This window comes from Aptenodytes forsteri, unplaced genomic scaffold, assembly GCF_000699145.1.
Source record: "Aptenodytes forsteri isolate BGI_AS27 unplaced genomic scaffold, ASM69914v1 Scaffold3, whole genome shotgun sequence".
NCBI classification, from domain to species: Eukaryota; Metazoa; Chordata; class Aves; order Sphenisciformes; family Spheniscidae; genus Aptenodytes; species Aptenodytes forsteri.
In genome coordinates this window covers 571,787-585,692 of record NW_008795283.1, presented here as the reverse complement: position 1 = coordinate 585,692, position 13,906 = coordinate 571,787, and the positions used below count along the sequence as shown (strand labels likewise).

General features: G+C 46.4%; 1 protein-coding gene across 1 annotated transcript in view; it reads left to right on the top strand.

The window, feature by feature from the left end:
• RGS6 (regulator of G-protein signaling 6) overlaps positions 1-12,184 on the top strand; it is a 268,020-nt gene extending 255,836 nt beyond the window's left edge. The window contains exons 15-16 of the mRNA XM_009279302.2: positions 4,110-4,199; positions 12,080-12,184. Coding sequence (XP_009277577.2) covers positions 4,110-4,199; positions 12,080-12,184 — 195 coding nt within the window. The remainder of the gene's footprint in view (positions 1-4,109; positions 4,200-12,079) is intronic.
• Positions 12,185-13,906: the final 1,722 nt, after the last annotated feature.

The following is a 13,906-nucleotide window of genomic DNA, read 5'->3' as shown; positions in this document are numbered from 1 at the left end:
AGTCAGTCCCTGTCTCCACTCGCAGCTGCCACCGCAGTGGCCTGAGACAGTGGCTTGGTGCTCAAAGATAGCTGCCAAGGCTGCAGGGGAGACCAGTGGGATGCGTGATGCCTGTCAACTCCTCACCAAATCTTGAAAAGCTTTTTTTTCCTGCTTTCTATCTGTTTTTAAAAGCAGGGTGCTACCTCGTTTAATGGTTTAATAGATCAGTTGGGCAATTTTTGTTAGAAGATTGTTTTGAATTTTTGTTTTTGCAGTGTGACTCCCTAAAGGATTGCTGTCTTAAGTCTAGAGCAGGGAGCTGGGAGTCTGAGCCCTACCTGGGAACTGGCATCCAGCAATGGCTGGGAGATGCTACACTGCCTAGATGAAATGTTGCTCCCGCTGTTGTGCACATGTGGCACAGGAACTTCCCATGGCACTTGCAAAGAAATGTCGCAGTGGTAATTCTGGCCAGACTGCTTGCAGCACAGGAGACTGTAATGTCCAGAGCTGCAGCTGCGTTGTTAAAAATTACACAAGTAGCGGATTTGCTTTGTGTATTCAGGGAGCCGGTATTAATGAGCTTGTTACCCTATAATAGACGATTTCACAAAATACAGAGTTCTCTCGGCATAAGAATGGGAAGGCTCAAATTTCTTGCCAGCAGCATCAGGTATGTCAGGGAGCGTGCATGTGTGTAAAGTACATCACTAGAGATGCTGGCTGCAGTTGGAGATTTCAGTCTTTGGTGAGGTTATGCTCCCTCTCCACCATGTGATAAAGAGGAGGAGCAAAAGCAGCTGCTCAGTAAAATAAGAAGTGAGAGACCAGTGGGTTGCAATGATCCAAAGTGAGTTAAAAATCCATGATAGAAGGGGACAAGCCAATTTGCACAAGTTGCACAAAGCAGCTAAATCTGTGCAGACACCTCTGTTGATAGGCCCGTTACTCAGGCTTCCTCAGAAGAATATGCTCAGTTGCTAGACCTCCAGTAGCTTTTAATGTATTTAAGAAATGAGGAGCTGCTAAACACTAGCTGTAAATTCTCCCTAGCAAGTTGCAGATTTCAGAAAGTATAACAGAAAACAGTTTGGTGGCGAAGAACAGAGTAGGCTAAAGATCAAAACAAACACCCCAGCCACTGGCGTTTCCTGTCCTGCAGCTGGGTTTGTTGTGTAACTGGGCTGAACACACACTGCAGGCACAATTTTAGCAGGAACCTTCATGGTGCAGTCTCAGCAGGGATTTTGGCTGCAGCAATGTAAGCTGTCCTGTACTGTTGCAAATTGGAAGGCAGTCTTTGCTGACCTGAGCAACTGGCTCAGACTTCCAGTAGGCGCTTCAGAAATGCAGTGCTGTAAAATAAATGATCAGTGTGTCATTCGTGCCTCCAGTCCAGAGCTTCTTCAAAGCAAGCCCTTTGAATTCTTGCAATTAAGCAGTAAAGTTTGCTTCTGAAGTTACGCATGTCCCTCCCTTCCCCTAGGCCCAGCCTTCTTTCTTTGTTAGCATTCAAAGCCTAGGAATAGTTATTCCCTGTTTGATTATGTCTTTGGTGAACAGCTGAAAGGTAGCGTGTTGCTGTTCAGTGATGCCAAGATGTGAAAAGCAGAGAAAATGCTTCATACCAATTAGCTAACTGCGGTGGCAGTTGGGCTGTGGGTGTGCAATAGTCCTGCTTTTCAGGGAAGGGCTTCGGTTAAGACGTCGGCTTGTGGTTTATTTCATCTCAGGATCGAAGTAATTCTTCCCCCTTCCCACAGCCAGATATTGAGTTTGTACTGTTTTAAGGTCAAATACATGAAGTCATCTTGACGTGAGCAAGAATGATAGTTGTCTCTGGCGTGCCAGCAGGTTGTATGGCCAGCCTGGTGTGTTCTCCTTTGCCTGCAAACAGCTCGTATGATCTATCTGCATGGCAATGAAAACTGAACGTTATTTTCCGAAAATATTATCATTGTTTTTCAGAGCAGACCCAGTTGTCTGACCACAAGTAAAGAAACCATTTGGAGTCCAAAGGTAGTGAAAAAAAAAAAATCACGTCTATCAAAACGTTAATCAAAATACCCCTGTCACCCACCACCTTACCTCAGCCCCACAGCACCCCCACCTCAGCACCCCCTCCCACCAGCACCCTGCATGTACTGGGTGCTGCAAGGGAGGACCACTAACAGGAGGGAGGCTCTGGAGACCCCTCAGGCCCTTTACTGTTGATGGGCTACAAGGTGGCTGCCCCACTTATTCATCAGTCTCCTCATGGTCCTGGAAGAGGAAGGAAAAAGACTTTTAGGTATATAGTTAGGTGGGGTTTTTTTCCCAGGTAATTATGAAGAACTCGTTAGGAGGACATGGAGTCTCCTTGAGAAACCTTAAGAGGTAACATTACAGGTGAACTGGTTGCAATATGGTTGGGTTTCAATCAACTGAATCCTGAGTTTCTGCTAGTTGAAGTATTTGAGAGAGAGCTGAGGTTGAAAATCCTTATTCACACCAGAGAAATAAAAACCTTGTGACGACCACATCCATGATGTGCATTATTTTCCCTCTTCTTGTCTTAGTGCATACTTGGCTCATTCTGTCCTGAATAAATAGAACAAATGTCCCACAGCTGGACGTGAAATCTCATGGCAGTGCTGTAGGAGAGAAGTATGAAGCTGTGCCCTCCTTTGTGTTTTTCTGCAGCAAGGAAGGGTGACAGTTGCTAAATGGCTTTATACGAGCATTTCTATTGCAAAATCTTGTACTATCTTTCAGATAGATAGTGCTACACAAATGAGGATTTGTCAGGCCTAAAAGCAAGTATGGAAATTAACCAGTAAAAATTGTTCCACACCAGGTTGTAGCTCAAAGGATACGTTTATGCTGTGTCATAGGAAAACCAGTGGCAGTTATGCCCCTCTTAGGACTACACCGAATAGTGCAAGAAAGCTGAATTAAGCAGTTCTTCTGTATGGACAGGTCATCACTAATTACCCATGATGGTGAAGATACAGGAATTCTGCTTGGCTTGTTAACACTGTGAAATAAGCTACATGACTTCAGTCTGGTTTGGCTCTTCTAAAGTTTCATGTACAATGGCTTTAGGGCAGGAGAGAATATTTCACATTGTATAAATCAGTATAGATAAAATTGCTCATTAATTCTATAAAAGTGCTTCCTTGGGCAAAGTCTAGCAGAAATGTCCACGGTGCCTGTTTTTCTCTTGAGTTCCTTTAGTGTGTTCTCAGTCTTTATTTAGTCAAAGTATTTTGATTTGATTTTCTTGGCATTTGGGATAATATCTATTACAAATCCAGGGATACTTAGGAGAAGAAGAGCTGACTGTGTTAAGGGATTCTCAGCAGGAAAGTAAAACTAAGCAAGGAAATTGGAAGAGGGTAGGCCTGAAGTTCTGCTGCAATGAAACGCCACTTTGTAAGTTTGAAGATGCACGTAGTAGGTGCTCTCAGAGCAAACTGGTAACAGTAGTTTGACTTGTTAGGAGAAAAAAGACCCTATGGGAGAGACTCATCTGACATAACTTTATACATATGATGTAGCCATCCACATCTGAGCTAGTCGTATAATCTCCCTGCATAGTCACCAGAGATAGAGGCTTTTTCAAGACGTTAACAGGTTGGCTTGTTTGAAGTATGTGTCTGAAGTGGAGATGAAATGTGTCCAAGTATCAGTTCCCCTCTGTGAACAGGAGCGGAGTGCTGGGTGATAGTTCAAGTATCTAGGAGTGGTAAAATGAAACCTAATCTGTGGGACAATTTCTGGTGCTTATTTCTTCCTTCTTGAGACACCCCAGTAGTTTCAGCCTGGTTAGACACCTATTTATAATCTGGGGACTTCAGAGAGTTGCAGTCTTTGCAGAATAACGCTGATTACTGAATAATGTGTGCCAGTCTTTGGGGTGAGGGCCATCTCTTTGTTTTGTGTTTGTACAGCCCCAGGCACAGCAGGGTCCTGCCCCAGGATGGACCTCCTGTACACTACCACAACACAGATAATCAATAATAGCAGACTTAATTAGAACTTTGATCAGTCTCTCTTCCTTCTAATTTGCTGTGTTTTAAATCCCTGTGATGTCTAAATGAGGTTTGATAACAATTCTCTGTCTCTCATTTCCTCCTGTCCCACAGGAGCACATTTACAAGCTGATGAAGAGTGACAGCTATGCGCGCTTCCTCCGTTCGAATGCTTACCAGGACTTATTGCTGGCGAAGAAGAAGGTATCTGTTGGAAAGGACGTGCTTGCATCTCTTAGCACCTCTTGATTCTCGCCTGCTGCTTGCTGCTAGTGTGAAAATGAAAATACTGTTTCCTTTTTTTTTTCCTTTATTTAAGAAAGGAATGAGCACTTTTGTTTTCTTCACTGGGGGCACAGGGTACGGCATCTGTATGCACAGCCTCAGCCTGTGTTTTGGGGAAAACATGGTGACCCAAGGTAAAAATAATATGAAAAAGTGTTTGTCTTGCACAGCTGTCTCCCAAACTCAGTGCAGGCAATTAAAATTTTATCGCTTCTTTCTCATGACAAAGATGGTGCCTGGTATGAGGAGCAGAACCCATCAATCTATTCATTACTGGTGCAAATTTCACCCATTCTGGTTTTCACCTCCCTAGCCTCACCATGTGATCTTCCCTTCAGATGCCTTACCTATAGACCCCCTTGCAGTGATTCTCTTGCTCCTTTTCTCCATTTCCCTTGCTTTTGACTCCCCAGAGATGTTTCCTTTTCCTTGGAGACGAGAAATAATTGCAACCCATGCAGTAATCAAGAATTGCAGCCACATTTTTTCACAGGAGAACTGGGTTTGAGCTCTTCTTAGCCTTTTCGGTGTCTGCATGTGCTCTGCCAGCACCATGTTTCTGCCAGGAACCGCCAGTTCAGGGTAGCAAAGGAGTGGTTATGTAGAGTTACGGCAGCTCCTGTCCAAGTGTCCCTTCCTTCTGAGAGGGTTGGGAGGTAAGCTACTCATCTCTGCATTTGTGGCTGTGTTCAAATGCTTTCTGCACCTCCTGACTTACTCCCATAAGTCTGTGTGTCCATCTGTGTGCAAGTGCATGCATGTACACGTGTACGTGTCCCACTTACGTTTGGCTTCCAGGACCGTACATAAACTGACTCCTGACTCCTGTGGCCTGAGTGTGTGGTTTCCCATCACCATCTTCCCTGCTGTTTTTCTGCTGCATTCTCTGTGTGCTGCCAAATTACATTGCATCGGCACAATAGAATGAAGTCCCAGTGGTATTTTTGTCCTGATTGTCATTGTGTGCCCTAAAAGCATGCATATGGTGACAAAAGGAGACAAACCGCTCTGTCTGCTGTGCCTGGGACTACTGGCAGGTGGATTAGGGGAAGGTAATGGAGGGCAGCAGCCAGCCCTGTGTTTCGAAATGTCTGGTTTGAAACAGCATAAACCAGTGCTGCTTACATTTGAAAAGGTTAGACGTGACTTAGAGTTCAGAGGCTGTGGGGAAAGAAGGAGGTGCAAGGCAAAGTCTTCTGATGGTATAAAGCATAAAAAAACCTTTGCCATCTTCCTACCCTTATGAGCTAACGGTGTGTGTCCCCCACCCCCAAGTCTCCGTTGAACACATTGAGGGTTCATGTGCTTCAAAGCAGGAGAGTTTTCTCCTCCCAGCTGAGCCCATTCAAACCGGAGGTGGGGTTTTTTTGCAATCCTTGTTTGCTGTCAGATCAAGCCCTGGATGTGTCAGCATGACATCCTCATCCCCCCGCAAACTGCCGGAGAAGCAGATTTTGGTGTCATGTTAACACAGCCGTGAAAGTAAGAATCAAGTTTCTTTTAGAAAGAGCTGTGGGTGCACGAGTAAGGCACAAAAAGGCAGGAGTAGATCTGTGTAGATGGGTTGTTCACCAGCTTCACACAATGCGGGAGGGGAGTTGATGTTGCTCCAGAATCTGTAAAGCTCTTTGCCATCACGTTGCATTGTGTTGGGCAAGTGACTGTTTCTGAAGCAATGTAGGTACAGAGATGCTGACAGAAAGAACATGAAGTTTCTGTATGCTGAGCTACACGGTAAGATCTTTAGTACCTTTGGTGCAGCTTTGAGAAGGCATCCCTTTAAAATTCCTCTAAATAGCTGGAAAGCAGAGGGAAGGAAAAGAGAAACCCACTGGCATATCAGAGCCTGTGTGGATGGAGGATTTGGTTTAGAGCCTGCATACAAAGTCCTGGATTCACTGATGTGAGTAGAAATTCACTGTAGTTGTTTAAGACTTGATGAGTACGTCTCTCTGGGGCTTGAGTATGTCTTGCCCCAAAGACATTATCCTAACGTTGCCTGTATACCACACCAGTGTGACATAGCCTTACTTTTATTACTGAAAATAAGATTTGTCAGAAGCACAGCATGATGGACTTGAGCTAAAAGAGTTGCTTGCACAAAGCAAATGAACGTCTCTATGGCTTGAGATTCACACATGACTATTTATTTTGTGGGTAAGTTTATGTCATTTGGGATCTTTTGCCCTCCAGCACTGGGTTGTGGCAAGCTGAGCGGGCAGGAGAAGGGAGAAGGTTGGCTGTGTGGCTAAAACACAGGACTGGGAGCCACAAAGTCCATGCGCTTCCCCTGGTTCCCCCACTTACTTTCTTGTGTGACCTTGGGGAAAAGAAGGTTCAACTTTGCCTGCCTCATACCCTCTTCCCTGTCGAATGGGAATAATAATAGCGACCTGCTCAGCGGAGAGGTGGCAAGGCTTGATTAGTGCCTCAAAACATGCTTGACATTTTTGAGATTTGTAAGATACTGTAAGTTTGAAGAGTTACTTTTTTTCCACACCGTACAATAACCACAGATGTGGGAGCTTCCTCTCCTTGCTCTGGGAGTGCAGTAATGGAGGGGAGGGAGGGAGGAGAAGTTATGGGTTGGGGCTGAGATACAATGACAGATTTATGAGGGGCAGCAGGGAGGATAAAAGGAACATATTGTTCACACCACTAACTGATGCAAGACAGTGGACATAGGCTGCGTACAGACCAGGCATACATACTTTGTTAATCCATTTTAGATTTTTTTTTTCTCCATTCTTCCCAGCGTCATTATTACAAATAACCACAGTATTATTGGCCTCGATCCTGCAGATTCATGGTGCTCAGCAGGGAACATGAGGTTGGCCTCCAGCAAGGGTGTGATTGGAAGCAGTGTGCTGCAGAGGGGGAAAGCTGGGTGTAGCTCCCTGCCTCGCACGAAGTCCTCCTCCCCTGCCAGGCTGGAGGAGAGGAGGGACGAGGACAGAGTCCTGTCCTCAGGAGGAACGGCTGTACACCCAGCCCAATTCAAGCTCTGTGCCTCCATGCCCAGCCTTCCCCCTGCAGCAGATAGAAATCACAGGGCCACCGAAAGCGGCCGGCTCAGCGGCGAAGGGCTGGATGGTGCTGAGATCCCCAACCGACTCACCGGATTTTATTTGTGTATCTACGCAACACGCCCCTCTCGTGCTGTGCAGTCAAGCATCAACCTGCTCCTATTTCTGCTGATATGCACGTCACTGCAGGCTACTTTACAGCAGGTAATCACCACCGCACCGCCCTCCTCCACGGTAGCCAAAATGGTGGCTGGATATACTTAGGCGGCAGCGAGCCTCATGTCAGAACGAGTGCCGTGACAAACCTCCTCACTCAAGGCATGGAGGAGTTTGGGCTGGGTGACTTGGCTGCAGAGCAGGGGTTTATTCCCTGGGGAAAGAGCAGCATAGATTAGTTAGTGCACCATGGAAGGGGGTGCACAGGAGCTTTGTTAACAGTGAAGGAACGGCCAGACACGTGGTCTGCTAGTTATTTTTGAGAAGGGAGAGAAAGGAACAGAAAAGACCTCGAGGCACTTTCCATTACTCCCTGTAAAGGTGAAACAATGACATTGGTGGGCATCTCCACATTAGCAGGCACCTGACTGCCAGCTGAAGTGGCAGCCAAGCTGTCACGGCTCCAGTGTTCATGTCAGCCTGGCACGGGGTGGCTTCCCACTGTCCGGCCCTGCCCGCAGGCAGGGGAGCATCCTGGAAAGGCGGCTGCAGCTGCCGTGCAGACGGGCTGCGAAGCCACAGGAGTGAGCCCTGTTGCACTGGGGGAAGAACAGGTTGGTATTTGCTTGGTGTAGAGCATTGTTTTCCTCTCCAGCTGGTTCAGAGAAGGGTGAGATCTCTGTGGTCTTGCACAAATGGACACAAAACAGATGCAAAGTACTGTTCCAGCCATTTGGTAGCATTGTACATGCGCTTTGCTTCCTTGCTTTGGACAGGTGTACAAGACTGCCTGAGAAGCCAGGGACCTGATCCTGGCCTTTTCCTGAGCCAGCGTCAGGGAAGTGATTATCCTTTATTTTCGTCTGACACCATTGCCTCTGGAACACGTGGTTTTCACCAAATTAAAGTTCAAAAAAACCCCGCCCCAAGCCACGAAGTCTCATACCAAGAAAAGGATTCAATGGCCAGCAAAATTAATCCTGGGAGGGAGAGATCTGCAGTTCAGAAGACCAAGCTTTTGGATACATTTCCCTACCCCTTTTCAGATCCCTGGCAAAAAGTGTCAGCAAGACAATGACTAGGAGCTTCATGCCATGAGGGGCAGGCTCCATTTTCAGCACACACCTTTGGAAGCATTGCTTTTATCCAGACCCTCTGTCCTGGCTGCTCTATATTGTCCAGGAGGGTTCCTACTGCAGATTCTCTCCCCTTCTCAGTCCCATCAGAGCACACGTGACCGGTTTGATTCAGTGGCAGGACTTGGCTTGAATGTTGTAAAGATGCTGAGCAATTTTCTCATAATTACTTTTAATAATCAGCGTCAGCTGGTTTTCGTAAGTTTTTTCTACTTAGACTGCTCTGTGCCAGCAGAATCTACATAAAGGAACTTAAAATTGGGATGGCTGGGTAAATAATTAGTCATGAAAAAAAGGAAAATTTGGAGGAGACAGTCAATAATTAGTGAACGACTCCTAAGTGGTGAGATCTATTTACTGCACCTACCTGGGCTGAGAGGTTTTCATCTGCAGCGGGGGTGGTTATTTCATATTTTATCCAAATGCACATGTCCTTTGCCATTAGCTGGTAGAGTCTGTTGGTGTGTTTACTGGCAAAGATGGCTTTTTTTGCACCTAGGAGGACTGCTTGATCTGGCATGCACATGTGTTTCTCTGCCTTTGCCCTTTGCACTCTCAGTGTGTGTTTGTGCAAACGCTGCTGTGGTGCTGCAGCAGGCACAGCTCGGGGGTCTGCAGCCTCGTCAGACGCTCCCTGCTCAGGACCCCAGATCTGTTCACAGGACTAAGAAAGGTCTGACTCGGTTTCTTTTCTTTTTTTTTTTACTTTGTTATTTTTAAATTTCCTTCCTCTGCTGTGCGAGGCAGCCTCCCCACCTCCGCACCGCCCTGGAAGGATGCAGGGAGGCAGGTTACCTCTGCAGCAGGCTGCCAGCCACACAGTCTGCAAGGAAGCAGGCAGGAAGAGCCGGAGAGCCGTACAGCCAGCACCCACACCCACTGCCATTAAAACTGCTCAAGTCGGCTCATCACTCTGCAGCCAGCCTGCCTCAGCTGCTTTTTATTTTACTAGAAAATGTCATGCTTTGACTCAGAGCTGGATCCTATGGGGATGAGCTTTCCACGCATCCAGCTGGTCCCAGCCTGCCGTCCCCATGCCAAATGTGCAGGGTTGCTGCAGCCTGCGCTTGCAAGGCACTTCTGTGGCACACCGTCGATGCTCTCCGTGCCTGCTTCCTCATGCATGCCTTCAGCCGTGGTAGGGAAACAGCCTTGTGTGTGGCCCCCTGTGCTAGATGAGCTCTCAGCACCCTAACAAGGTGCTCATCATCTTTGGAGACCACCATTCTGCCTTCCTGCTGGGTGGGAAGGTGCGTCACCTTTTGCTTGGTAGCAAAAACAGAGACACTAAATTTTCACGGCAAGTGCAGGGACGCAGTGTGGCCTGTTGTCAGCAGGTCACTCTCCTTGCCCCCAGTGCACGCCAGAGCTCCACTTTAAAATGTAGTTGGGCTAGATGCTGATTTTTCAGCCCGCAGCAATGCGATGCTGCAGACTCCAAGTGCTTTGCTCCCCTAGGCAGCCTTGCAGAACACTCTGCCTTTTGTCTAGGTATTTCTTCTGGGTGAAATTGCGCCTTTAATTTGGCTGCCGGTGGGTCTTGCCACCCCTGCAGGAGACCAGCGTGGAGGCCCAGTGCACGGCTGTGAACTGCTGTCCTCAGTCCCGCTTGTCGTGATGCGTTCAGCCAAGGCAGCAGGACCGCAGCCCTTCTCTGTCACCTCTGCTGTCTTGGGGTGTGGGGACACCTCTGAGGCTCCTTCAAGGAGGGGATCTGCGATGCTCTGAGCACTTGCACTACTACACTCAGCAGAAGAGTGAGGCTGACATTTCTTTTCCTTTTCCTCTCTCATTTGCAGGGAGAGGCAACTAAACCTTGGGTTAGTGCATGTTAAATACTCCTTTGGGGAGCATTGGACTGGGTATGTTACTGCCTCCCTGCCAGCCAGGAAGCCTGCTTTGTCGCTTGGTACATGCTCTGAGGCCTTGGCTCCATCCTCAGTGTTGGCTAAAATGACGTGCCTCTAGCTTTCACTTTCGGTACCACTTTTGGGACATCAGAGCTGATGGTGTGGCTTCCTCGAATGGTTATAAGTGAAGAGGTTGCTTGACTCTTTCTTCTGGACAAAGAATATTGCTTATCTTAAAACGGCCTTATGTTCTGGTCTCATCTCTGGTGATGCGGCAGGGACAATCAGCCCCATCTCTGCCTGGGATGCTTCAGACTAACCTTGTGGACATCAGAGAGCTGCAGCAGCTGCGATGATCATGCAGAAGAATTAAAAGGCTTTGCCTAGGCTCACCTACACAAGTTCTCATCCAATTTATCTGATATGCTTTTGGTTTCCTTACATCTTCTCTATCTAGTTTTTGCACTGGTGCTTTCTCCTGGGGGTCATTACTGCAGCTGAATCTGTGGCAGATCGTGTGGCAGGTAGGCGCCTCTCATGAGCACCTCCAGTGCAATGCTTATTTCCAGTGCACTGTAACGCACCGTCATTACTGTGGCTTTCCCTTATATGTAGCTCCTTATCCCCTTTGCTGCAGTTTTACTTCTGTCTTATCACCTGCATTTCGCTGGCTCACCACATTAAAATAAGTTTCTCTCCTGGAAATCAGCAGTGCCCACAGCTTTCTGACTGCAGTGGGGTTTCCTTCATATTACTGAGCTGCTTCTCTTCTCCATAACAATTTTTTCTCTTAGATATTCCAGCAAACATGCCAATAAATTATTTAGTTCTTCCTTGTTAGTGACAATTAGATCTCCCTTGTGCCAAATGAATGAAGCGCTGCAGTGAGAAACCTTCTCAGGGATACGTTAACAAAGCCATGATGCACACGCTTGTCTTCTCACAGTGAAGTTGAATGTCTTCTTGCATATGAATAGTCCTGTACTCCAGATACAAAAAATCAGTGCCCCAAATCTGCCTGTATCTTTCCGTGGCCTTGCACAGACATACGTATGCTGTCTCGTGTTTTGATGTAGCCAAACTTATTGGAAATGTGCTTCTACCCTCTGGATAAATAGAGGAGTGTAGGTTCCCTGGCAATGAGTTCAGTGGTGATTTTCTTCCAGCGCTGTATTCACTCACACATTGCTTTTTAATATTGTAAAAGTTACTGTGGTTTTTTTCATCTCTCTAAGCAAGTAGATGGGAGCCTCCGATCAGCTGTTTGGCAGATGTTAACCAGAATCAGAGGTCCCAGCTCAGACAGCCACAGAAGGAAAATTCAATGAACAAGAAATCAATACCAATAGCTGTGAGACACAGCAATGCACAGACCTGTTTGAACCGTTCAAAAAACTCACAGGAGAAAAGGTGACATTCTCCGAGAGTAAAAGTAGTGATGTCCCTCATTCTTTAAGGGGTTTTCATTTCTTACGTTTGCTGTTGCAAACATTGGTTTCTGCTTTTTACATTTTTTTACAACTTTTTCCCCTTGCTGTTTCCTTATATTTTGCTGCTGTTTCGAAAAACTGCATTTAAGCTGAAGGGTTTTTTTTCTGTATTTTTTTCTCCCCACTTGTTTCCCTGTTAAGCCAGAGAATGAGCAAGGTCGTAGAACTTCTCTAGAAAAGTTCACTCGCAGTGTGGTAAGTTCCTTTTCTTTTCCCTCCTCCCTTTCCTCAGAACTTCATTTTTAGTTGGGGGGAATGTGGATGCTTGACTTTTTATTTCATCCTTTGTTTTTGCAGAAGTTTGCAGCTTCTCTGTTAATACTCTAGCTCATCTAAATAGTAGCTCTAAAGAAGGGGCAGGGGGGAGGGGGAGCGAGAAGCAGAATTCCATAATGCTCATTCTAGCTTATCATCACTGCAAAAGCAAATTGATTTTTGTCTAGAATTAAACGCAAGGTTGTTTTTTTGCTGGGTTCCCACTACAGTATTTGTTGTGGCTTTTCCTTGCACATTGAAGTAGAAGAGCATGGTTCTCATAGTGCCATTGCAACAGTATCCGTATGGTGATATAGTGCATGGTTAACGATACCGTATGTATATACACATACATATCCACCCACAGCACTGCAGCAGCTTCTTCTGTTGCCCCCGTCTGTCAGTGCTCGTGTAAATAGTGATGGGCGATACCCTTTGATTCATTCATGATACTGATACCGGAAAGGGAGCACAGTAACAGCAAGAAAAATGACACTGTTAAACTTTTTAGTTAAGGGGACGGTGGGATCTCAAAGGCAGTGGACAGATGTCCTCTCCTCTCTTGTCCTTCACCAGCCTCCAACCTCCAGCCAGTCCGTCCAGGTGGGGGAAGCTGGTCTGGCTGTGAAGGGATGCTGCAGCACAGGGTGGCGTTGGGCACTGGCCAGGGCTGCTTCTCTCCAGCCCCCAGGGCAGGACCCCAGAGCTTGGGCAAGACCCACTTGTCCCACTTGCTTTCAGGGATCTGCGTGTGCAGCAGATCTTCTAGAGAAAGGGAAGAGCAGGGAGAGGGGGCAGGACCAGAGGCAGATGCTGCAAGTGGGGTGGAGGAGCAGGAATACTGGGCAGCACGGGGTGGGACAGGCTGCGTGCATGGGGTGGCACAGAACAAGCACAGGGCTAGAGCTGAAGATGCAGCAAATAGGTCAGTGGGGAATTACTCTTGTGTTGCTCAGTATCAAGCACACTTTGACTTGATATGTCATATGGTTTTGGCATGCTGCTATGGTCTTCATGTATTGCCCATCATCAGTTGTAAGGTGATACTGGGACAGCAGAGAGTCATCAAGCGGTTAATTCCCATAGAAGCTACTGTACAGAACAATATTTCATAGAAAGTTCACAGACCTTGTTACGGCTTTATAACAGCTTTATAATGAAGGCATTAGACTATGTGTATATACAGTACATATGCTTGCATTTGTATGTAGTGTATATGTTATATATACACTATATACATACACATGGCATATAAACATAAAACATTTGTACATACAGATAGAAAAGGGGAAACTGCGCAGGTAAGTGTGAGCTGTCGTAGAGCAAATAAGCCTAGAGGGGTTCTTCCTGATGCTGCCATGCTACCGCACAAGCAAACCCAAATGTAATACGCAGAGCTTTGTAGTATATCCACTGGCAGACTTCCTGGAGAATGTATTTATATAGCTAATGCATATGCGCACATTTAAAATATGTTGATACAAAATATATCACTATGCCCATCTGCATATTTACTACTTTCTAAGAGTATGCCAGAAAGAGGAATAGGCAAGATTTTTTTTAAACAAACTATGCAGAAATATTTACACCGAGTGGTAAATTCTTCTCCCAGATTTGCCAAATACATAGAAGAGTAACTCTCACTTTACTAGACTGGCTGGGTTTATAGTAACACAGCCAAGGACGGCTTTTTCTCTTGCCTTTGATTTTAAA